Below are 25,128 nucleotides of genomic sequence, written 5' to 3'. Positions count from 1 at the left end.
GCTGGGAAGTTTTAGGAAGAGCCTTCTCTACCCATTCCTTGACCATGAACTCACCTGGTGGTTGAGGAAGCTTGACCACCAGAGACTTTGTTCTGGTCATGAGCTCTGCAAAAGTCTCAATTGGCTGGAGCATCAGGTTTGCCAACTCATCCAGGACCTTCTCCTGGAAGTCCCCTGGTCTGAAAGCTTCACAAAATTGTTGTCGTAAAGTGGCCCAAGTTGCAAAGTGGTTCTCTGCAAACTGACTGTACCACTTGTCTGCTAAACCATCCAAGGTTGATGGAAACAACACGAAATAAGTATCTTCTCTATTAAGACCACAACCTCTACAGAGAGATACAAACCTCCTTGAATAGTCGTCTGCATCTTCTGAGGAGAGTCTCTTGAAAGTAGGAAACTTGATGTTTACCTTGGCCAAAACACTGGCCAGCGCCTCCATGCTCTGGAGCCTGTTGCTTAGTAGTTTGTTGTAACAAAATGGGAGAGAGATTTACTGGGGAAGGTGACTTGGAAGATGTAGAACCGGATGGAGGAATGGATGATGCTGTATGTGGAGGTATGGGTGATGAGGTTGGTGGACTTCTACTAGGTACTAAGGGTTGACGTCTTCTGTTGTAGTACTTCAGAGGACTCAATAGTGCGCTTTGACGCTCTAATTACCGCCTTGTATGTGTCATGTAGTGACCACCAACCCAACCAAGCTTTGGGCAAGAAGACCTTTAACTGGCTGAAAACAGGCCTAGACTCTACTAGACCAAGGCAAGTGACTAGACCACCTGGTTGGATTAGGGATGACGAAGGACTAGACCAAGGACGAGGAAGGACTAGACCAGGACGAGAGCTTGGTTGGACCATGGCGAGTCGAAGTAGGCGAGGCTAGGTAAAACCCAGCTAGCTCCTCGATTTGTACCTTAACAAAGAGTCAGACTTCAGCTCAGGTCCCACCAAGCGTGCCAAAAATGAGAGCACCTGTAGCGCGGATAGTGTGTCGTGCTCTCTACAATGGGTGCTCCTCAGTGCAATGTGCGTGACATCTCACTCAAAACAGAATGAAAACAAAGGAAACAATAGATAACAACTGATCAACACCGAGACACAACAGTAGACCAGAACATATGGACTCGACTATCTCAATGAACCGATACAAACTCTGGCGTGGCAGCACTCTCAGCTCCAGCCCAGAATTCAGAGGTACAATGGGGGTGTCGAGGCTCAATGTGCAGGGACAGTGCAAACGTGTTGTGTGTATAGACTCGCTACTCTAGACGACGACGCTGGACCATATATCAAGAAGATCCACCAACGGCTCATAAATGTCAGCCACCTAAGTCTATCTCCAAAGTGAGTGGTGATGGTGACCTGGCCGCGATGTCCACTAGACCACCGTCCGTATCCCTACCACGTGTCACTGCCTGCCCAGAGAGTCCGTCCAGTGTGAACCAGACCAGACTAATTGTACTAACTGTGTGTCATGTAAAAGTGACATTGTAGCCTGCTACACCCCCCCCCCCCCTCCTTGCTCCCTGAAGGGCAACCTTTGTGAGGTGCTTTTGTGTCAATTCTCAATTTATTTTTTTATTTTTTTAAAAGAAAAAAGTATTTTTTATTGATAAAAATTCTCTTCAAATAAACAATAATTGAGCTTTTTTACAACATGCACAACGTGGAAAACTCATAGCTTGGGGTATGGCATAGTTTGATCCAAGCCATATTTTATGCATTTCTTTGGTTTTTTGGCCGGTACAGTACAAGGGGAAGGTTTTACTTGAGCCAGTTTTACAACGTGGGAAACTCATAGCTCGTGGTATGGCATAGTTTGATCCAAGCCATATTTTATGCATTTCTCTGGTTTTTGGGCTGGTACAGTACAAGGGGAAGGTTTTACTTGAGCCAGTTTTTTAATATCCTGGCTGGTACAAGTACATTACAAAGCCAGTTTTTGTAAGCATTGGTCTAACCTTCAGAAAAATAATTCTTTACAAGTTGCTTTGCTGCAAGATTTCACATAATTTATCATTTCGTAAAAGTCAATGAGTCTTACAGTGAGGACTGATGCAGGTGATGGTAAAAAGGATGGAAATGTGTGAGGATCCTCCAAAGCCTCATAAGCAAGAAAGTCAGCCAAGAAGGATGCACATGATTCCCAGTGAAAGAGCTCTATAAAATCTGCATGTGAAGGGCGAATTGTGGTACATATACACTTCTCTATGTTGCACTCGTTCATTGCTGCAAACATGAACAGCCGTCTTTCTGAATGTATCTGGTTGAACTGAAAAGAAACCGAATTTCTCATTACTTGCTAAAAAAAGTGATAGTTAAATGCTACTTCTACATCACATCCATTAAGAATGTTGGCACAGACACATACATTTGTCATTAACAGAACTCGTTATTACTTATTGACAAGAAAAAATCGACCATGCCATGCTACTTGTGAATCACATATGTAAAGAAGGTCAGCACAAATCAAGAAACGAAAAGCTACAGCCGGCTTGAAATAGTGAGAAATGAGTATCTACTCTTTTACACTTGTTGACTAGAAAAAAAGACCATGCCATGCTACTTTCTAAACCACATAATTTAAGGTCAGCAAAACTCAAGAAATAAAAAGCTACAGCAGTCTTGAAATAGCAAAATCGAGTATCCACCAATTCTCTAAAGGATTCCAAGCTCCAAGAAATCCAAACCCAATACAGGCAAGAAACAAAAAAAGAGAAAAATGCATATAACATGGCAGATCTTTAAGCAGTCTGCAACCTAAAATATTCGAATCGATCTTAGTCCATTGCTCAGATTTCACAATATACCACACTTTATCCATTGAGCTAACAAATATGACATTAGCGGCCAAGCTGGATGGCTCGATCAGGAAGGAATCCCCGATGAGGGTGTGACTCGGTAACCTATGGTGGGCCATCCCAAGTAGACCCTTTGTAAAAAGTAGCGATCTGCCTCTATATGGATCCTCTATGTGTAGGTCCTTTGCTCCTGAGGGTAGTCTCTCTGAGTCTACGGATCTCCAGCAAGAAGAGACCTAGGCACCTTTGATCACAGTAATTCATGGTGCGGGATAATGGCCAAAGCCATCTCTAAATGAGCAATGAAAACACCTGCACATTTCATAGTATGCTGTGCACTAGCAGATATAATGCTCCTCTGTCTCTAGCTCTATTTGGCAAACCTGGCATAATCTCTCCTCTAAGGGTATACCTCTCTATTGGCCGGTCTCTATCTCCAACTGGTGAGATGAGGTGTATAGTTGACCAATAACACATCTAATTCCATGAGATAGGTGGGTGTCCATATACCCGGGGTGTGAGATAAACCCATCATCTGTAACGCGGAGAAGTCCCCATGTGACGGAGACAGCCAAGTCTTCCTAATAACCACCTGAATGAGCTCATGTCTGATAATCTTGCTAGTTTCTGAATGCGTGAGGGTGAGGGATGGTGCATCAAGGGACTACTGAAAAGGGGGCAGCTTGTCCATACAAAATTTATGTAGCTCAAACCAAGGCGGGTCAATACATCTGTCTAATGGGACTAATCTTTGTTGGGCATAGTGGGGCTGGCATTTCCTAGGCAAGATCTATGGGATGAAAAATTTCAGATGAGAGGGCTGATTTGTAGCTGCAAAAACAGAAGTTGGTCTGCCAAGGTAACACATTGGCTGACATCTAAGGGAGGAATGCTGCAGATCCACGGGGCTGATTGGATGTTCAAAACACAAGGCTTTGGTCCCCCAGCTGAATCGTGGGGAGAAAACAGGGATGCAGTGGGTTCTGTCAATGGGCTGGTGCTGATCTGCAGATAGCTTTTCAAAGCTCTGTGGATGTAAGGTGCTTGGGCTGCCCCAGGGCTGATGGCAAAATGCACGTGTCTATGCTTCTGTACAAGGGCACCTCCTCATGGGGCTGATGGCTGATGGTATTTTAGCGCTTCCACTTTTCCACTCCCTCCCAACTGGACCCCTTATCCCTCTCATATACTCCCCCAATGGCCTGGAGCCTTGTACTCCAACAACGCCTCAATTAAGATACCAGCAACTGCACAGTTTCAAGGTACACAGTAATGCATAACTCATGCCATATAATCAAATCACCTCAAGACCTTAGGTACATGCCCACATCTCCAAATGCCCATCAATGTGTAATGACACCGAATATGCCTTGTATAATCATTTATGCAGAGAGGGTTGTGCAGAATTGAAAACTACTCTGTTGGATGCAAACCTTTTACTTTTTCAAAATTACAAAATATACCAAAAACAAACAACATATAAAAGTATCACATTGGTGAGATTATAAGGCCACTAATCCACTCATACCCTTCTTTGATAGTTTCTAATGTACTCCAAAAGGTGAGCCTCTTTACTTGAACACGTCCAGAAGGATTTGGGTAGTTGTAGCATCTGTAAACTGTCTTACAGGTGGTTAAGTACAGTCTTTACTTGCTGTGTCTAAACACACAACTTCAGTTAAATGACATAATCACCTCAAATTAACAGACCTGTGTTTGTTTTGTGTAAATCACTCTTGCAGTTTTGCTATCCATTGGTCTCTCCATTTGTATATCGCGTACCTTCACACAAAATGTCCAGCGATTTATTGTCTATTACTTGAAAGATTTTTAGCAATCCAACCTTTTATTTACATAACACAACCAAACGTGATTACAAAATTAACTCCATTTGCTCAAAGTATTGCCAAAAGGATGATGCTATGTGTGAAAATCAATAAAAAGAGCAAGATGTTTGACGAATGACTTTGCTCATTGCAATTCCTCATGGGCCATGCAATGTGCAAAAAGACATAAAGAAACTAACTGATGGAGCTTCCTTCATGGCAGGTATAAAATGTTGCTGAGGTTGCTCATGTGGGACATCTGGTGTGACATCAATTAGCAACACTGTGGTATTATATCCAATTTCCATCGATCTTGCATATAAGCGATCACATGTGAAAGGACTATCCCGTGTTTCGAATGAAGATGTGATAAGATACTAAAGTTCTTTTTGACACATCTATCCTAGGATTGCATTTATTCAACCACTTAATACCCAAAATTCAATCACAACCCACTAGTTTTGAAACCTCTCTTTATGCTCTTGCAATTGGTGTAGCCTAACCCTAATCTCCATATCTCCAACCCTAACCCTAACACCATGGTTAAGCTAAGGCTTCACCCTCCATAGCCTAATGCTAGCCATTGGTGATTAGGGAGCACGCTTCCGCCAACTAACCCATCAAGTGGTATCAGAGCCGACGGTTTCGCACCTAGGCCCATCACTCAGCTAATTTCTATTTGCATTACCCTTCTCAATAATCCCACTCTCTAATCACCACTTGGGCACGAGCATGCTCCACTACCCTTTGGTGATTAGGTGAGGAGGAATTTTCATTTAGCATATTGTGTGTGCAATTTCAATTTTTGTGTTTTTTATTCATTTTTAGCTGCTTGTTGCATCCCATTTCTCTCATTGTGAGCATCATCACCTCGTGCAATTTGTGTGTGTGCAAAGCAATCCCCAACGCAATTTCATAGAGCCCCTAAGCGTAAAAATTGATCAAGGTTTTCTTTTTCAATCGTGTGTCTAGAATCTTTGTGTTTGCAGCCTCATTTTGAGCCTCTATATTCTTGATTAAAGCTTCCTTAGTAGTCTCTAATCTTGATGCTATGATTAGGTGTGTGATACGTTATGTGTGTGTGAGCCATTGCATAGCAGACGCTAAATATTCTATTTTCAGGTTGACACACAAGCAACCCGTGTGGGCTACTTGGTGTAGCTTACCCAAGATAAGGCACTGCTTGTGGGGTCGTGAGCTCAATTTGGTTTGCCTATTTTAGATGAGAGCAACCTGGGCCGACATGGAAGAAGCGCCAATTGCAATTTATGCATAGTTCGGGTCCGCGGCCGAACTGCCAGACCACCGGAGCTCCTACTGCTTGGCAATCCCGACCAGTCGATCCCAACCACCTAATAACCCTTTCGGGTCCGCAAGGGTGTGCTCCCATGAGGAGTGCAAGAAGCTCGAGCCAAGATCCAAGACTCCAAGGAACCCTCATAAGGGGCAGTTCTCGCAAGTTTGTTGCCTCAACACTTCAAAGTCTCAAGCTCCCTTACAAGGGGTAATTCCTGCGAGCTGCCAAGCATCTCAAAGGCCTCCGAGGCTAGCGGCACTTTCCCACAGCCGCAAAAGCAGTATATACAGTAGCTTGAGTCAACCTTTGGTGTTTCATTTTATGATCTTTGGAAGAGAAACGGGTATGCAATTAGCACACATATTGCACATACTATTCTGTATGAAGCACATGTGCATGAAGCCCTTTAGGAAATGCATGATATATTTGTGTCCAAAAACACCATGTACACGTGTTTTAGACATTGCCTATACATTATTTATACAGAAAGACCGCCCATAAACATGAGCACACACAAGATGTGCACCACATTTTCTATGTATGTGTGCTTTACACCATCGGCCATGAAGTTTGCACCTTCGACAATATGGACCAACAAAAATCCAAAAATCAAAGCATGGCGTCGACAAACTGTAGCGCAGATAGTGTGTCGTGCTCTCTACAGCGGGTGCTCCTCTGTGCAATGTGCGTGACAATCTCACTCAAAACAGACTGAAACAGGAAACAATAGACAACAAGACAACAACTGAGCTCACATTGACACCATAGCAGCAGACCACAACAAATGACTCGACTATCTCAAAGAACTGATACAGACTCTGGCCTGGCAGCACACTCAACTCCAGCCCAGGACTCTCAGGTACAATGGGGTGTCGAGGCTCAGATGTGCAGGGATAGTGAAGACGTGCTCTATGTCTAGACTCTATGCTCCCGACTACGACGCTGGACCAGATGTAAAAAGAAGATGATCCTGACCCAACCGTTACTACTCACATCTACCACCATAAAGAGCGACCCAGAGCTCATAAATGTCAGCCATGTGGTGACATGGCCACGATGCCCACTAGACCAGTCCGTATCTCTGCTGCCACTTGTCACTGCCCAGCCCAGAGAGTCCATCTAGTGTGAACCAACCTAGACCAACTGTACTAACCTAGACCAATTGTACTAACTGTGTGTCCTGCGAAAGTGACACTGTAGCCTGCTACAGGTTGTCCGCCACAAGACTGCTCACCGTCCCGATGAGAGGAATACTGAAAAAACTGTGAAAAAAAAAAACCACTAGGTACTGCATCCGTATATCTTTCATGAAGTAGGTGCTAGGCCCAACCATGACCTTACATGCCTCAAAAAGTGGAGTTAAAAACACTGCACTGCTTGCAAACGCCTTAAGCCTTTGAATAGACAGGAACCAAGTATGAGTGCATAGTCGAAGAATCCCAATTAGCAAAACAGAATGAGGCTCCACTGCAAAGGGATATGCTCAGTTTGGATCCAGCACATCTTTATCGTCCCTAACCATATGAGAGGAAAATGACCTGGTCCATACTTGCACATGAACCTTGCACTCGTCTCGAAAAGAGGGATGATCATAAACTCGAGCAACTCCGCAAATAAGGTGAAGCTCCATCGTGATGAAAGAACGAAAAGCATTTACAACAACACAACAAATAAGGTGAAGCTCCGTCTTGATGACAGAACGAAAAGCATTAACAGCAACAAGGTGGGAACCAAGTGAATGCTTGAAAGCCACAAGGAAACAACACCGGGATGGCAACCAAGTGAATGCTTGAAAGCCACAAGGAAACATCCAAAAGGATCTGCTCTGATCGGATTACAAAAAAGTTGCTCTCCCCCTTTGTTTGTTGACCATCTCCAGCTTACCCAAATTAAATATTTCCTGCAAACAAGTCGAGGGTGAGGGTGAGTGGGGGTGGGGGGGATTTGCACTAGATAGGGGCGAGGGGGAGGGGGAACTAGATAGGGGCAAGAGGGGAAAGGGTACGGGCGAGGGGGTCTAGATAGGGGCGAGTGGTGGAAGGGGGTGGGTAGGGGCGAGGGGGGGTTGGTTAGGGGCGAGGGGAAGGGAGGGGGTGGGTAGGGGCGAGAGTGTGAGGGGGTGGGTAGGGGCCAGCTGGGAGAGAGGGGTGGGTAGGGGTGAGAGTGTGAGGGGGTGGGTAGGGGCGAGTTGGGAGAGAGGGCGGACGAGTTGGGATGGGTGGGGCGAGAGGGGGTGGGGACGAGTTGGGGGAGGGAACGAATTTGGGAGGGGTAGAGGGAGGAATTGGGTGGGAAGGGGCCATATTTGAGAGGGGGTAGGGGCACGAGTTGGGTGGGGGGGGGGGGTTGGTGAGAGGGAGGGGGATGAATTGTGAGAGGGGCAAAAGGGGACGAGTTTGGGAAGGGGCGAGTTGGGAGGGAGGGGGGGGGGGAGTTGTTGAGGAGGAGGGGGACGAACTGGGAGAGTTTGGGAAGGGGAGGGGCGAATTTGGGAGGGGGAAAGGGGGCGAGTTGGGGAGAGAGGGAGGGGGGGCAAATTTGGGAGGGGGAAAGGAGGCGAGTTGGGAAGGGGGGAGGGAGGGACGAATTGGAGAGAGATAGATAGTAGATAGTTCTATTATCGTCCTGGGAGGTCAAATATGACCTATGGGACCAAATGAACATGTCACGTGGTGTGAGTGGAGTTCATAAGTGACTCTCGATGCTCAAAAATGGCTGAAATGAGCGTCGCAATAGAGAGTCCACATCGTGGTTGGGAGAGGAAGGTATGTAGGGAGAGCTCATGGCTGAATATATGGGGAAAAGAGGACCTAATGTGGTCAAAAGCTGAGCACTCAAGTAGTGTGTGGTACTCACTCTCTCGCACTTGACGAGGGCATAAGGTGCAAAGTCGATGACACTCCTCGCCAGTGCCCCAACGTCCTGTCTCGCAGCGTAGAGAATGGGAGCTAAGACGAATGGAGGCAATGGTGCGGATCGCACTCAACGGGATGGGCTCAAGGATGTAGGAATGGGTTCGGTTACCTCGTTCCGAGAAGAAGAGAGATTTGTAGTTTGGGGCAACGTGTGTGGTGTAATGGCTGAAGCGAGAACCTCCGGATTTCTCCCAAGCCATGATACATTGGCGTTGTAAGAAGGCCTCATTAACTTGGGAGTCGATCGACGCATCCTTGACCAAGTGACATGCATCCCATCTTCCAAACCATTTCTTGATATCAAGCATCCACCCCGAACTTAGTATTTTGCTCTTGCATGTCTTTTGAACCTTTTGACTTGCTTCATATGCGGTTCTAGGAAGTCGATGCAAAGGGCTACGTTGTGTCTTACGCATGTACTCCACAACCCTTTCCATGCCCAAGACCTCAATGGGAAGCGATCCGGACTCAAGAAGTAAGAGCATGTAGGGTGTTTGTGTCTTGACTTGGAGAAAGTTGGTGAGAAAACGCTTTTGGACATTCTCAAACTCTTTCCAAGTAGACTTCCCGATGCTTCCACCCCACACCTCCACTCCATAAAGAAGCACCGGTGTCACCAATGTGTCAAAGAGGTACTTTTTGAGAGCCCAACACTTGATCTCTCCTGCATTGCACATGTTCTCAAATGCATAATAAGCCCTCTTTCCGGCTTCCAAGCGACGCATTGCACAATCCTTCCATTTATGATTGGATGGAACCTCAATGCCAAGGTACTTGAAGTGATCTACCACTTCAAGTTTCTCATTGTTGTATACAATGCATGGATTTTCGTCATTGAGGGTCTTTACAAGCATAACCTTGGTTTTGGATCCATTCACGATCAGCCCGCTATGTAGGCAAAAGCGTTCCAAGACACTCATAAGCTTTTGTGCATCTTCTAAGGTATGTGCCAAGAGCACTACATCATCGGCATAAAGCAAAAGCATGATCACCGCATTTCCAATCTTAACCTCTTCTATGCCTTCTTGCTGCATAAAATCAAGAACCATGTATTCCAATTCATCAATGAGTAGCCCAAAGAGGGTTGGGGAAAGTGGGCATCCTTGTTTGACACCAATAGTGCTTGCAAAAAATTCTGAAATTCCATCTCCCATACGTAATCGACATATCACTTTTTGGTAGATGTGAAAGACTGCATGCATAAATTCTCTCGGTACTTGAAGGCTTTGCATACGTCTCCAAAGATTTCCTCGCGGTACCATGTCAAAAGCTTTCTTGAAATCCACAAAGCAACAATACAACTTTTTTCCTTTCAATCGAGACGCTTCCATAAGAACTCGAAGAGTGACAAGGTGATCAATAGTGCTATGATGCTTTCGAAAACCTGCTTGGCCAAGCGCACGTTTGCCATTCTTTTCAGCCCATTCACTTATCTTCATCTCCATGATACATCCAAATAACTTTGCCATCAAAGAACCAACCATTATAGTGCGATAGTTGTTCACATTGTTTACATCTCCTCCTTTGTGCAAAGGTTTGATCCAATTTGCACTCCAATCATGAGGCATGCCATACTGAAGTGCAAGGTTAAACATATCGCATATCCAATATCGTGTTTTCTTGCTTGTCCATTTAATCATTTCAGCCTTGACACCTTGAAGGTCACCTGCCTTGCGAGTAGCAAGTTTCTCAAGCGCGCGGCATACATCTTCAATGGTAAAGAAGGGAGACATAAATGGAAGGGAGCTACAACCCTCCATCTTATCAACATTGGGTTGCTCATAGAGGTTCTTACAATGCATATACATATCCTCAAGAGTCAAGTCACCAAAGCTCTCAACGCGCTTGCCTTTTAGATTTTGCCAAAACTTGCCACATGCATGTGCTTTCTCTTGTGCTAAAAGAAGTTGTTTTTCGACTTCCCACCTTCTCCTCTTCTTTTGAACAAGTGCTTTGTATGTGTGTGAACATTCCAAGTAAACTTCCTTGTCTTTGATTGCATCCAATCTTAGCAAGTGTTTTCGGGCTTGACTACATTCCATGTCAAACCATTTCTTCTTGGTGCTACCCTTCTTAGACCTTTTGCAAAACATGTGTTTCACCGAAAAGCATTCCTTCGCACAAGAGAAAATTACTTCTTTGAAAACTTTCCACTTGCATTCTAATGTTGGGCTCCCTTGATGCTCTATCATGCTTAACATTTGGTCCACCATATCAGCATATATAAGTGCTCGTTTGAAGTCTAGACGTAGGTACAAATGATTCACATCATGATTGGAGGCTACATGCTCGGGCCGTTTACCACACTTGAGGTCAATACATAACATCCTATGATCCGATTCCGGATTCCATTCACCAAGTGTAAAGCTTTGTATGCATTCTAGAGTGGCTTCTGAGAACAACATATAGTCAATCACGCTAGCACCATTGTGCTTTCTACATGTAAAGTCATTGGTGCCTTGCCATAGAGATACACCATTTGCAATGAGCATTCCGGTACTATTGCACATATGTAGAAGTGACTTTCCATAGTGATCCACTTCTTTTGCATCATTAGAACTTCGATTATACATGTATGAGTCATCCACTCTTCTTGATACATGCGGCATGTCGACTTGTTGTGTGTCGTGTTGTAACATATTTGTGCGAGCATTCATGTCTCCAAAAACAATGACTTCACCTTGATCCTTGTAATGAGCAATGTCTTCCTCTAGTTCAACAAAGGGCTGACCTCTATCCATATTCAAGCGAGCATAAAAGTTGGAGTCATAGTGAGGAATGTAGCAGCCGGCCACAAACATGACTTGACCATTTGGTGGACTGATTTTCAGCCATAAGTAGCGTTTATACTTATCTTCTTTGACAATGGAAACATCTTTCAAACCCTTTTTGGTCATACATGCTACGCCTCCTTGGCCTCTTCGTTGCTTTGCATTTTTGGCCCACATCAAAGAATGTACATCGTATTTGTCAAATCCAAGAATTCGTTGCGCATCATGCTCCCATGTTTCGACAAGAAGTATCACATCGGAGTCATTGGTAAGCTCATCAATGCCAATTCCCGCATTCCATGGATACCCGTTACAATTCCAAAAGCTTATTCGCAAGCGTGAGTTGGTCTCATAGATCATGTGTCCCTATTTGTTGGGTGGACTTGCATCCTCCTCAAGTGACTTTTCTTCTTGAGATGATACTGTAACCTTCTTGCTTCTTTCCTCGTATGCTTTGCGACGTACATTTTGTTGCATAAGAGTGAGATCCTCATATACATTACAACCCGTTCCTTTGAGGTAGATCCAACCATTGTCAAGGATGATCTTTCTCTTTACCTCATCAGCCATGGTACATACAATAGGTCTTTCTCCCGAGCGAGGGACTCCTTGTTTTCCAACTCGATGTGCACCATAAGCCATGATTCCTGACATGCCAAAGTGTGTAGCAAAAAACTCTTCAATAGCAACCGCAAGAGATTGGGGTGTTTCCATGCTTTCCTCCTTGATTCCACGAATGACGATGTTCTTTGAGCGTTTTTGTCGTTCTTGCAATTCTTGAGTGTCCACATTCTCTACATTCTTTGCTTGGACAACGGCTTGCGTGATAGGAGATGTAGAAACCACATTATCCTTACATATATCAGCCCATGATTTGGATGCATTTCTCATCTCACATACATCATGTCGTATTGTATCTATCGTTTCCTCTTTCAATACATGATCACTCTCAACTTTGCTCAAGCGCTCTTTCACTACATTCATGTCCACAAGAGAGCGTTTACATTCTTGAACTTCATTCTCAAGATGCATCAAGCGTGTTGTTTGCATTTCAAGAACCTTCTTGAGGTGCTCATTCTCCACAACGAGAACTCTTAAAGTACCATTCTCCATTGCAAGTGCGCGCAACTCTTCACCTTGCTTGTTGACGGTTTCTTGTAACGAGATCAAGTGAGCCATGATCATTGCTTCCGTTGTTGTAGACGATGTGGTTGGATTAGCATCCAAATTCCTTGGAGATTTTGCATCATTCTCCATGGCGAGTGTGGCTTTTCCACCCTTGCGAGTTTTGTCTGACATTGCCTTCAAGTCGGCAACAAAAACGCAAAGTTTTGACAGTTTTTTCAGTTCTGAGATGCTGTTACAGCAAAGCCTTTCATTACACAGAGAGAGGGAGGGGGGGGGGGGGGGAAAGTTGGGAAGGGGGGAGGGACGAATTGGGGCAAGAAGGGGGGGGGGGGGGGGGGAAACGAATTTGGGAGGGGGAAAGGGGGTGAATTGGGGAGAGAGGGTATGGGGCGAGTTGGGGAGAGAGGGTAGATGGGGGTGAGAGGGTGTGAGGGATGGCATTGTATATGAATTCCATGGTCCACTGGCTGAGAGAGGAGATGCTACAGAGCGCAACAGTTGATGGAGAGCATGAGGAGGTACCATGAGCAAGACAACAATCATGAGCAAGGAATCCATCAAGCAAGACGGGCTCTGTGAAGGGAGATCGCTAGACACAGAGGAGAGCTTTGTTCTGTTCGGAGAAGCAGACACTAATGGGGCTGATGTTTGAGGGGGTGTGAACTCCTGCAGATCTTCTACATTGGCTGCTGGCTTTGGCTGCTCGTTGGGTCTTCCTTATCTGAAAATGAAAATGTGGAGGAGTTTGTATTCTTGGGCAATGGCAAAGATTGAATAGAGACTCCATAACAAGGCATAGACTTCGTCTTCCACCCACTCTAGAAGATCTTCGTATGATCCTTCAGGTGTAGTAGGTTGTTCTTGTTTAGGGTTGGTTTCCATTGACAAAGAAACTTGCTGCACCACGGGATCCATACCTCCTTCTAAGAGAATGGGTTGCATCGAGGAGCCAGAAGTATGTATCCACATGGCATCATTTCCCCAATCATGAAGTGCTTTAGTGTGTCGAAGCCATGGTCTTCCAATGAGCAAGGGAAATCTGCCCTCAACTTGGGGAAGACGAACCACAACAAAATCCAAGTTAAAAGTAAATTCTTGTACCTGCACAGGCACATTGTCCACTATTCCCACTGGGTAGACTGTCCTCTGGTCGGCCAATGTAACTGTGAAGGGAGCAGGGCGAGTAGGCTGCAGAACTAGCGCTAACATAGTGAACTCAGGCATCAGGTTGATGCCAGATCCACCATCCACTATCACTTCTTAGAATTGCCACCCCAAAACGGACACTGTCAGGCGAGGGCTTCTATAATCAGTGAGTGGAGCAGCGGGATTGGGTATCATAAAGGATTCTGATGGTCGCACTAGGAGGTGCCCGCCACTAGGACCTGCTCCAGGGTAAAGTGACTGAATAACAGCAAGGGTGTCACTTCTAAAACTCGCATCTAGTCGCAGCATGTCATAGAGGGACACTTGTTGGAAGGTGTTCTTCAAGATTGTCTCTGCTGTAAGCTTCTCTTTTTCTACCTGTTGTTTCTCTGGTACCTTGATCTTCTATAGATCGGAAACTGCTTCCAAGAAAGCTTCATCAAGATCGAAGAGCAAAGATTTGGATTCTTGCTTGCCACTGGGTGATGGCTTGTCAGCGGCTGAAGGCAGGGTATCCACTGTTGAGAGAATATGTGGGGGAGTTGAGCGTGTTGGAATACTAAGACCGAGGGCAGCTCTCTGGGCCTGAGTGAGGACGCCCGATGGCTCCTCTACCAACTACAGCTTATTTTGAGGGGTAACCACGTGGGTAGAAGGGGGCGGCTGAGGAATGGTGCTAACTGCTATCAGATTGAGCTTGGAAAAGGTAAACTCATTCTGGCTTTAACTTGGGTTGGAAGCTGTGGATGCACGAAGTTTAGGACAATGCTTACTATAGTGATCCCTCGTTTCAGGGCAATGACGGCAAGGAGGGGACCCTTCTGACAAGGGGCATTTGCTTTGGTAATGCCCATATGCCCCGCATTTGTAGCACAAAAATGGGCCGATTCAATAGGCAAGTCGAAGGGCGAGGTGGTCCTTGCTCCTTGTGCATGGAGTTGGAGGTGGAGGCATAGAAGTTTTGAGGTGATGAGGGAGCATGGGTATGATAAAAGCTCTGAGACGGAAAAGTACTTGGCATACCTTGCATAGGAGGGGCTGTCAGCAAAGGTGGCATATGGTGTGGATGGCCACAGGGAGAAACCATGTTGGATGCAGGTGCTTGCCCTTGTTGAAGAGTAGGACCAAGACTTTGCTGTATTTGTCGCAATCCCTTGAGGTAGTGATAGCCGTTTTTCAGCTCTCTGTGATTGCCATAGTGAGTTATCCCCCCCTATTAAATCACTCAAACACTGTGGTTACCCTCACCCTTTCACTGTATATAGGTGCGTGTGAGTTAGGGGACTTTTCCCATATCTCCTTACTGAAATAAAAAACCCTCAATTAGCTAGGCATTGGGCTAGTTGAGCCAAAAAAATAAAAAATATAAGTATATTATGGCCCATGCGTATGTAAATATTTCTTTGCATACAGGGCCTAAATAAAATATTTTTTCATAATTATTTTGGTATTTAATTAAATATTTCTATCTAGGTGTGTGTTATTTATGCTTTGTACATTGCCTCACCATTACCACAATTTTTCTTACCATTTTTCATACTCTTTATTCCATATAGAAATATTTTCATGTAAGCTTCTCTTATATTTGGTGTAACTCCACCCCAACAAAAATAAAATAAAAAACTAGTTTTATTTATGTGTGTATTTTTTCACTATTGTGATTTTTCTCTTCCTACATCTATTTTGTTTTTTTTCTAAAAAATTAGAACACCAAAAATATTTATCTTTTTATGGTAGCCTTATAATGAGAGAGATTTCTTTTGACCCCTTTATATTTTTTCCACTTATATTATTTATATTTGACATGTACATATTTTTTAGACCCCTCAATATTTGATTTTCTTAGTTGTACTATTCACTTATATCATGATCTCAACAATATCTTCAATTATAGACCTACCAAATAAGGTCAAGGGTAGGTGGCATGCATACATGCACTATGGAGGGCTCACTCTTGGAGGTATTCAAAAGAATTATCCAAAGAAGGACCCCACAAGGACCTTGTGCAGTGGAAAAAAACGATTGGTTTTGCTGAATTTTTAAAGTTCACTTGCTCCTTTGATTGGTCATGACAGATTTGTAAGAAGGCATTAGTGCAACAAGCACCCCCTTCCCCCCTCTCTCTCTTTCTTACATATATATATTTATGTTTGCTTGATCATTAACGATACACTTCAAAGCAGCCCGAGCACCATCTCTCTCTCTCTCTCTCTCTCTCTCTCTCTCTCTCTCTCTCTCGTGTTTTAGTGTATGAGAGTGTTCCATTGGTGTTAGGGTTAGTGTAAATTCCTTGCTTGTTTGTGGGTTGCTCTAACGATTCTCCTCTTTTGCGTCCTAGTTCGCTCTTAAACTACGTGGTGCCCCTTGTGTAGTTGGGATTTGGCTGGGGGTTTGTTGTTTTGGTTTGTGTTGTGTTGTGCCCCAGCCCCATTGAGCAGCACGGGAGCCTTGAAGGGTGTCTAGAGGTTGCTCTTCTTGTTGCCCGCCCTGGACCGCTTCAAATTGGTGCCCCCACTGAGGACAAGCTTGTGTATGTTTTGTGAAGGCTCAACCTTTAGCATAATCAAGTAGCTTGCATGAATCACGAGAATTTGTATGATCCCTTCATTCCCATTGCAAGGCAAAAGGTATACATAATTGTTAGTACTAAGTTGCAATTTCAGCGAGTAATTCGTAGAATTTTAGGTCCTCTTAGGTTAGCCGAGATAAACACTTCGGTAAATCCTTTTATTTTGCCTCTCATTAGGTACGATATTAGCTTGGATGTCTATATTTTTGTGTTATTTTAAGCATTAGGACATGCATAGGCCATGGATAATGGCCCAGGAATAGAGGTTTTTCCCTTTCATTTTACTCTACACATTAGAATAAACGTTGCAATTAGTAGAAAGATCCATTTTCAACAACGAATGGTGGTCATGTTTGGTGTCCAAAGAGTAGGAGAAATTCTTGCATCACCAAACCCTGTCATTCTACCTCTCATCAACTACCACACTTCTTTTGATGTACATGTGTTCATTTTATTTTAAAATGAAGTGCAGCCCGGCAAAATAGTGTGTATGTTTGTTTTTTCTTTGTCCAAGTTGTCACAAGAAACAAAAAAACGATCATTTGTTCTAACTGGGAATGTGTGTGCAGTGAAAGTTCAATCTTTAGAGATCTAGCTCTATTACCAATTGAGTTGCAGGAGCAAGTAGTAAGGCGTCTTCCTCATAACAAGAGGGTGGTATAGAGAGCTTGTCTTAATAAAGAGAGCATAGAGAAGATTGCAACTTTGTATAAATTCTCATCCTTCTCTACTTTCTATGACACTTTGTTCATAGAGACATTGTAAATCTCTTTATGCTTTTGAATGATTTAACCATAATCCTAAAGAGTTTTTGTCCAGGAATTTTGTAGCACAAGTGGAGTCTTTAAATCTTGCAAACTTGATTGGACTTGATGAGGATGTTCTTTATGAAATTGTGAGAAGGTTGCCTCACTCCGACTGTGCGGAACTCGAAGGAAAGGAGCTCCTAGTCAATTGCGACTTTCTCACGGCCTTCGACGAGCATGAAGATCTAGTTTTTATACAAACCGCTTGTGCGTTGGGAATTGTAGAGCAAGTGCAATTTATCACTTGGGACGTGGTTGCTCTTTTGGATCCAGAAAATGAAGTTCTAGAGATTTCTGTTTATCGCCTTAGCTTTGAAGAATTTCAACCCTTCTTAGAGCTCATCAATAGTCTACCTTTTTGTTTTGATCAAACAAATCGAGACCTCATTGAAGCTTGGATAGCTGAAGAAGAAAACCTAGAGTGGTATTTTCTTACTTCTTCATTTGCAGGCGAGTGGTTCTAAATCTCTATTGTATCCCTTATTGTAACTCGTGTTGTAATCTTTCATAATAATGGAGAGCCAACACCAAATGTCTGGATATCCTCTTTTCTTTGGAGAGCCTGGAGAGGATGCAGAATTATTTTTAGCAAATTTCAAGATGTCTTGCCGTATCAAGAGGATAGTAACCGATCAAGAACGTGTAGAAATGTTTGAGGTGGTCCTTAGGAAAGATGCTAGTACTTGGTTTTACTCTTTGCTTGAGGAAGTTAAGGGGAATTACACAAAAGTTTTGAATCGTTTTAAGAGATACTTCTTTGATCCCCAAAACACTCAAAAACTATGACAAGACATTGTTTCTCATAAGCAAAAAGACTTAGATGACTACTACTTGTACAAGCAAGAGTTTCTACGTCTTTGGGCTCTATGGATACGAAATGTTGCTAACCCTGGTGATGGTGCAGAATTTTTAAAGGCTCTAGAGGTTCATAGCCGGACTCTTTCCTGACCTTAAGGTAAAAGTTGAGGCAGGTGCACCTGCTACTTTTGATGCAGCGGAAACTAGGGCTGCTGAGAAGTATAGGAAACTCAAGTGCTTAAGGGGAGAGGTTCCAATAGAAGGTCTTAGACCCAAAGGTAAGTCACAAGCATCAACATCTAGGGAGCTTCCTGAGGTAACGGCTGAAGTGATTGAGAAGTTAAATGAATCTTTAAGCAGCCTGTCAATTCACCTTGCACAAGCTGTAGGTCCAAAGGGACAAGCAAAGAAGTCAGAAGAGAGAGAGCCACGAACTAGGAGAGTCTTGCAATGTTGGAATTGCGGAGAGTCTGGACATGGGATGTATAATTGTCCTTGGCCCCGTGGAGAGCCAGGGAGACCTAACTTGAATTACCCAGTGATGAATGCAGGAGAAGGAGCTGGTCAACCACCAAGGCTTCTACAAAGGCCAAATGGACCAAGACCACCTCCACAAGGGGTAGAAGGAGTTCCACCTTTGCCAGATCCAAATGTGCATGTGGTAGAGGTGACAAATTCAAATGAGGTTGACATGGAAGCCAATGGCATTAAGCGTGGCCGAGGGAAAGGTAAAGAGAAAGAAGGAGTCACATCACAGAGTGACCATGGACAAGGCAAAAAGGCAAAGGAGACCAAGGAAACTAAGAGGACTCGACGTCGTATCAACCTCCAAGACTTCCCTCTTGGACATGGTATGGCTCCGTACAACTTGTTGGAAGACATGAGAGGTAAGGGTCCTGATATTTCATGGCCTCAATTTCTTGCATTATGTCCACAAGTTAGGAGGGATTTAACAAGGACAGTTAGTACTAGGAGAAAGGTAAAAGAGAGTGTGCCTGTTGTAAAAATTGCACAAGCTGAAATGAATGAGGACATTACACCGGTGCTAGACTGTTACATCAAAGGAAGATTGGTTAGGAAAGGTCTAGTGGATGGGGGTGCACAAATTTGCATCATGACAGAGGGACTCATGCAAAGACTAGGCATGCACATCCATGAGACACCTGAAATCAAAGTCAAGATGGCAAACAATAGCAAGGCTAGGTGTGTAGGCATTTGTAAAAATGTATTTGTAGAGGCCTTTGGCATTAAGAAAGCGGTGGATTTTTATGTTATGTCGACCAAGGAAAGTGGTTATCCATTTATCCTAGGAAGACCATGGCTAATGAAAATGCGAGCTTTGCAGGATTGGGAGAGTGGGAAATTAATTTGCAGGAATGACAATCATAAGAAGGTTGTCTTTGACATGAAGGAGGGATACAAACCTCGACCCCTACAGAGAGATACAAACCTCCTTGCATGGTCGTCAGCATCTTCTGAAGAGAGTCCTTTGAAGGTAGGGAACTTGATGTTTACCTTAGACAAAACACTAGCCAACGCCTCCATGGCCCCTTGCTGAGCCTGTTGCTCAATAGCCTGCTGTGGCCGAATAGGAGAGAGCTTTACTAGAGAAGGTGATCTGGAAGATGTGGAACCAGATGGAGGAATGGGTGATGTTGTATGTGGAGGTATGGGTGATGAGGGTGATGGACTTCTACTAGGTACCAATGGTCGTCTTCTGTTGTAGTACTTCAAAGGGCTCAGTAGTGCGCTTTGACACTCGACTGACCGCCTTGTATGTGTCATGCAGTGACCACCAATCCAACCAAGCTTTGGGCAAGAAAACTTGTACCTGGTTGAAGACAGGTCTAGACTCTACTAGACCCAGGCTGGACCGGGGACAAAGAGGGACTAGACCAGGGACAAGGACTGATTAGACCAGGCTAGAGAGACCAGACCAAATGGACCAGGGCGAGAGAAGACCAAACTAAATGGACCAGGGCGAGAGAGGACCAGACCAACAGGCTACACAGTGCAAGGCAAGGTAGGCGAAGCTAGATAAACCAAACTAGCTTACAGATTTGTACCTCACAGAGAGTGAGACTTGAGTTGAGGTCCCCAGCATGATCGCCAAAATGAGAGCACTTGTAGCGCAGATAGTGTCGTGCTCTCTATAGTGGGTGCTCCTCTGTGCAATGTGCGTGACAATCTCACTCAAAACAGACTGAGACAGGAAATAATAGACAACAAGACAACAACTGAGCTCACAATGACACCACATCAGCAAACCACAACAAATGACTCGACTATCTCAAAGAACTGATACAGACTCTGGCGTGGCAGCACACTCAGCTCCAACCCAGGACTCTCAGGTACAATGGGGTGTCGAGGCTCAGATGTGCACGGATAGTGAAGACGTGCTCTGTGTCTAGACTCTATGCTCCCGACTACGACGCTGGACCATATGTAAAAAGAAGATGACGATCCTGACCCAACCGCTACTACTCACATGTACCACCATAAAGAGCCACCCATGGCTCATAAATGTCAGCCATGTGGTGACCTGGCCACGATGTCCACTAGACCGGTCCGTATCTCTGCTGCAACTGTCACTGCCCAGCCCAGAGAGTCCGTCCGGTGTGAACCAACCTAGAACAACTGTACTAACTGTGTGTCCTGTGAAAGTGACACTGTAGCCTGCTACACAAATGCATATAGATAAAGAAGAAGACAACAACATGAAGATAACTTATGAAGCCAAAAACATTAAGATGAAGATAATGACAACAAACAAACAACGTGTTGCAGATTTGTGTGGGGGAGAAATTCCTCCAAACTGCAAACAAGAATAACCATGTGAAACTGTGTGCACTCAGTTGTGTGCCATCCGCATTTGTGATAGGAAAGATTTGTGTGTCCACCCTTGGCTTGGGAGACTTGTGTGCTTACCCTTTTGTGCCAGGGGAGACTTGTGTTAACCTACACCCTGATGTGTGAGGAGAAGTTTGTGTGCCTACACCCATTATGATAGGGGAGGCAAATTTATGTAACTTCATCCTCGTTTGTACGGAGACAGTTTGTGTGAGTGCAATAACTTTGTGTTATGTGCAACAATACCCTTATCTGTGTGAAACCTATGTGTCAGCCATGTGAACCAAAACATATGAAGTCCTTGTACATTCCCAAGTTTGGCTTAAGGGGGCTAGGGTAATCCAAACTTGTGGCACCATGTGGGAAATCCATTTAGTCACCTAGGAAGAGATAAATGAGACATGGTCCAATTGCAAAAGGATGCAACCTATCTAGCCAATGATTGTAAAGCACAAAGCCTATTTAAGAGGCTATTTTCTAATGAACCATTGCACTTTGAACTCTATCATTGTGTCTATACTCTCTCTCTTTATGCTCTTGCAATTGGTGTAGCCTAACCCTAATCTCCATATCTCTAACCCTAACCTTAACACCATGGTTAAGCTAAAGCTTCACCCTCCATAGCCTAACCCTGGCCATTGGTGATTACAGAGCACGCTTCCGCTAACTAACCCATCAATGATGCATAGCTACTATCTCTCAATAGGAACATGCCCCTATCTCAAAGCTTCCTTGTGTCACTGCTTGCTGCTACCCACCATGGTGACCCAATGCACCCACTGCGAGTGTAGTATACCATACATAGTAAATTCACTGGCAAGAGGAGACGGCGGAGCGACCACGAAAGCTTACATAAGCACCATGCTGTCTAGATCCCACAACAACATACATCCCACAATAGCCTACATGGAATTTTTGGTAGCAGATAGTAGATATCAACATCTCTATGTGTGCTGACAATCAAACGCTAATAATCTTGTAGAAGATGAAGATGCTCGAGCGAGCGAGACAAGAAGACTCCGTAAAAGTGAAACTCTGAAGCTTGGCGAGGGGAAGATCGGGTAGCACGAGGGAGAATAGCTATGGGCGAGAGAGTAAGAATGTAGGGCTTAGAAAGAGGGATAGGCAAGGGTGTGAGGATAGAGGCAAGGGGCAAGAGGTAGGCATGAGGGGGTGCAGGTAGGGACTTGGTTTTGAGAGGATTGGGTAGGGCGAGGGGGTGCGGGTAAGGGCGAGAGTGAGACGGTAGGGGCAAGATGTAGAGAGGGGTGGGTAGGGGCGAGAGGTGAGAGGGGGCGGGTAGGGGTGAGCATTGGAGAGGGTTAGGGCGAGGGGTGTGAGGGGGTGGGTAGGGGCGAGGGTGTGTGGAGGTGGGTAGGGACGAGTGTCACAAACCGCTGACATGTCAAGTCAGTGAAGAACAGAGCCAACCTTCACATCACACGAATGTGTTGGTCAAAAGCTCGCGCTCGCTACTGATGCTCCCTCCCCCCCCCCTCGCTGCCCCATCGCTAGCCTTCCCCCCCCGTTGCCCCTGCCCTGTCCCCACCCCTGCCAGCCCCTGCGCGCTGCCCCCTCCTTGGTTTCGCGCTGCCCCGCGGGCCGCATGTAGCAGGGCTACAATGTAACTTCACAGGACAGGCAGTTGGACAGTTAGCTATAGTTGGTCTGGTTCACACTGGACGGACCCTTTGGGCTGGGAGTGACACGTGGCAGGGTACCTACGGTGGTCTAGTGGACATCGTGGCCAGGTCACCACCACCACTCAGTTTGGAGATAGACTTAGCTGGCTGGACATTTATGGGCCGTTGGTGGCTCTTATGGTTGTACATATGAGTAGTCGTTTTGGGCAGTTCGATATTATCTTGTACGTAGTCGTCTAGAGAGAGTCTGACACAGAGCACAGCTTCACCATCCCTGCACATCTGAGCTTCGACACCCCATTTGTACCTGTGAGTCCTGGGCTGGAGCTGAGCGTGCTGCCACGCCAGAGTCTGTACATGGTTCTTTGAGCTAGTCGAGTCCACATGTTCTGGTCCACTGTTGTGTCTCTGTTGTTATCCATTGTTTCTGTGTTTCATTCTGTTTGAGAGAGTTTCCATTCGCTTGAGTGAGATTGTCACGCACATTGCACTGAGGGGCACCCACATTGTAGAGAGCACGACACATTATCCGCGCTACAGGTGCTCTCATTTTGGCGATCACGGTGGGACCTCAACTGAAATCTCACTCTGTGAGGTGCAAATCTTGAAGCTGGTTAGGTTGATCTAGCTTCGCCTGCCTTCTTCGCTGACCTTGCCTTGCAAGGTTCCCCTCTCACCTGGTCCATTAGTCCTTGGTCTAGTCCTTTCTCGCCCTGGTCCAACTTATCCTCGTCCCTGGTCTAGACCTCCTCGACCCTGGTCTAGTCCTCCTCGTCCCTGGTCTAGACCTCCTCGACCCTGGTCTAGCCTTCCTCGTCCCTGGTCTCATCCTTGGTCCAGCCGAGTCTAGTCATTTACCTGGTTGGTTTGGTGGAGTCTAGACCTGTCACAAGTTTCTTGCCCAAACTTGGTTGGACTGGTGGTCACTGCATGACACATACAAGGAGGTCAGCTGAGCGTCAAAGCCCACTACTGAGCCCTCTGAAGTACTATCACAGAAGACGACCTTTGACACCTTGTAGAAATCCTTCAACCTCATCGCCTATACCTCCACATATCACATCACCCATTCCTTCATCAGGTTCCCCATCTTCCCGATCACCTTCTCTAGAAAAGCTCTCAACCATTCCTTCGTCATCAGGTTCCCCATCTTCGCGATCACCTTCTCCAGAAAAGCTCTCCTATTTTGCTACAGCAAGCTATTGTGCAACAGACTAAGCAAGGAATCATGGAGCCACTAGCTAGTGTTTTGGCCAAGGTGAACATCAAGTTCCCTACCTTCAAAGGGCTTTCTTCAGAAGATGTTGACGACCATGCAAGAAGATTTGTATCTCTCTGTAGGGGACGTGGGCTGAACAGAGAAGATGCTTACTTGGTACTATTTCCATCCACCCTGGATGGCCTAGCAGATAAATGGTACAGCCAATTTGCAGAGAACCATTTTGCAACTTGGGCAGCCTTAAGCAGCAGTTCTGTGCAGCTTTCAGGCCGGGTGACTACCAGGAGAAGGTGTTGGATGAGTTGGCCAACATGGTGCTCAAGCCTGAGGAGACTTTTGCGGAGCTTATGACTAAAACTAAGTCACTGGTGGCCAAGCTTCCCCAACAACCCGGTGAATTCATTGTTAAAAAGTGGGTGGAGAAGGCGCTTCCCAAAACTTCTCAGCAAAAACTCCGAGAGAGTCTCCGACCCGACGCCACTCTCGACGAGTTCATCGTAGCTGCTACTAGAATAGAGGGGGCTAGGAAGCTCTTCAACAACTCTCCTCAAATAGATACTCCCTCTGTGTTCTCGGAAGGTAGTCCTACTAATCCTTTAACTTCTTTACGCAGGGAACTGGAAGCCCTAAAGCTACAACGAGCTCTTCAAGAGGAGAGGTCCTTCTCTCTTAGACAAGAGAAGCCTACACATAATGAGGCATTGGAACAGATTAAGCGCGAGTTAGAAGAGCTCAAGTGTCAGCAAGAGACTAAGGCTATGGTTTGGTGTAGCTCATGCCGCTCTCCAGGGCACCCCCCACAGGAATGCCCCCTTCGGGTTTACTGCCACTTCTGTGAAAAATCTGGACATGAGGATAAGGATTGTTACTACCTCAAGGGATTGCCACAAATACAGCAAAATCTTGGTCCTTCTCTCCAACAAGGGCCAGCACCTGCATCCAACATGGTCTCACCCTACGGCCATCAAAACCAGTTGCCTCCTCTGCTGACAACACCCCCTATGCAGCAAGGTATGCACAACTACTTTGCACCCCACAGCTTTTATCATGCCAGTACTCCCTCAGTTCCCCAAAGTTTCTACACCTCAGCCTCCAACTCCATGCAGCAACCACCTCGTCCCCCGTTTCGTCCTTCCAATCGGCCCATACTCTGCTACAGATGCGGAGAATATGGGCATTATCAGAGCAAGTGTCCTTTACCCGAGGGGTCCCCTCCTTGTCGTCATTGCCCTGATTCGAAGGATCACTACAGTAAGGATTGTCCCAAGCAAAGGGCATCCACGTCCTCAGGCTCGACTCAGAACCAGCCCGAATTCACCTTTCCGAAGATAAATTTGATTACTGTGAACACCGTGCCTCAAC

General features: G+C 45.4%; 1 protein-coding gene across 1 annotated transcript in view; it reads right to left on the bottom strand.

The window, feature by feature from the left end:
- LOC147457446 (dynein regulatory complex subunit 7-like) overlaps positions 1 to 25,128 on the bottom strand; it is a 318,156-nt gene that overhangs the window by 108,378 nt on the left and 184,650 nt on the right. Inside the window, exons 17-19 of the mRNA XM_086512336.1 lie at positions 4,509 to 4,580; positions 4,327 to 4,410; positions 2,042 to 2,269 (exon numbers count right to left, since the gene is read on the bottom strand). Coding sequence (XP_086368462.1) covers positions 2,042 to 2,269; positions 4,327 to 4,410; positions 4,509 to 4,580 — 384 coding nt within the window. The remainder of the gene's footprint in view (positions 1 to 2,041; positions 2,270 to 4,326; positions 4,411 to 4,508; positions 4,581 to 25,128) is intronic.

Source organism: Adiantum capillus-veneris, chromosome 5, assembly GCF_014529385.1.
Source record: "Adiantum capillus-veneris isolate H3 chromosome 5, ASM1452938v2, whole genome shotgun sequence".
Taxonomy (NCBI): Eukaryota; Viridiplantae; Streptophyta; class Polypodiopsida; order Polypodiales; family Pteridaceae; genus Adiantum; species Adiantum capillus-veneris.
This window is presented reverse-complemented; position numbering and strand designations above follow the sequence as displayed.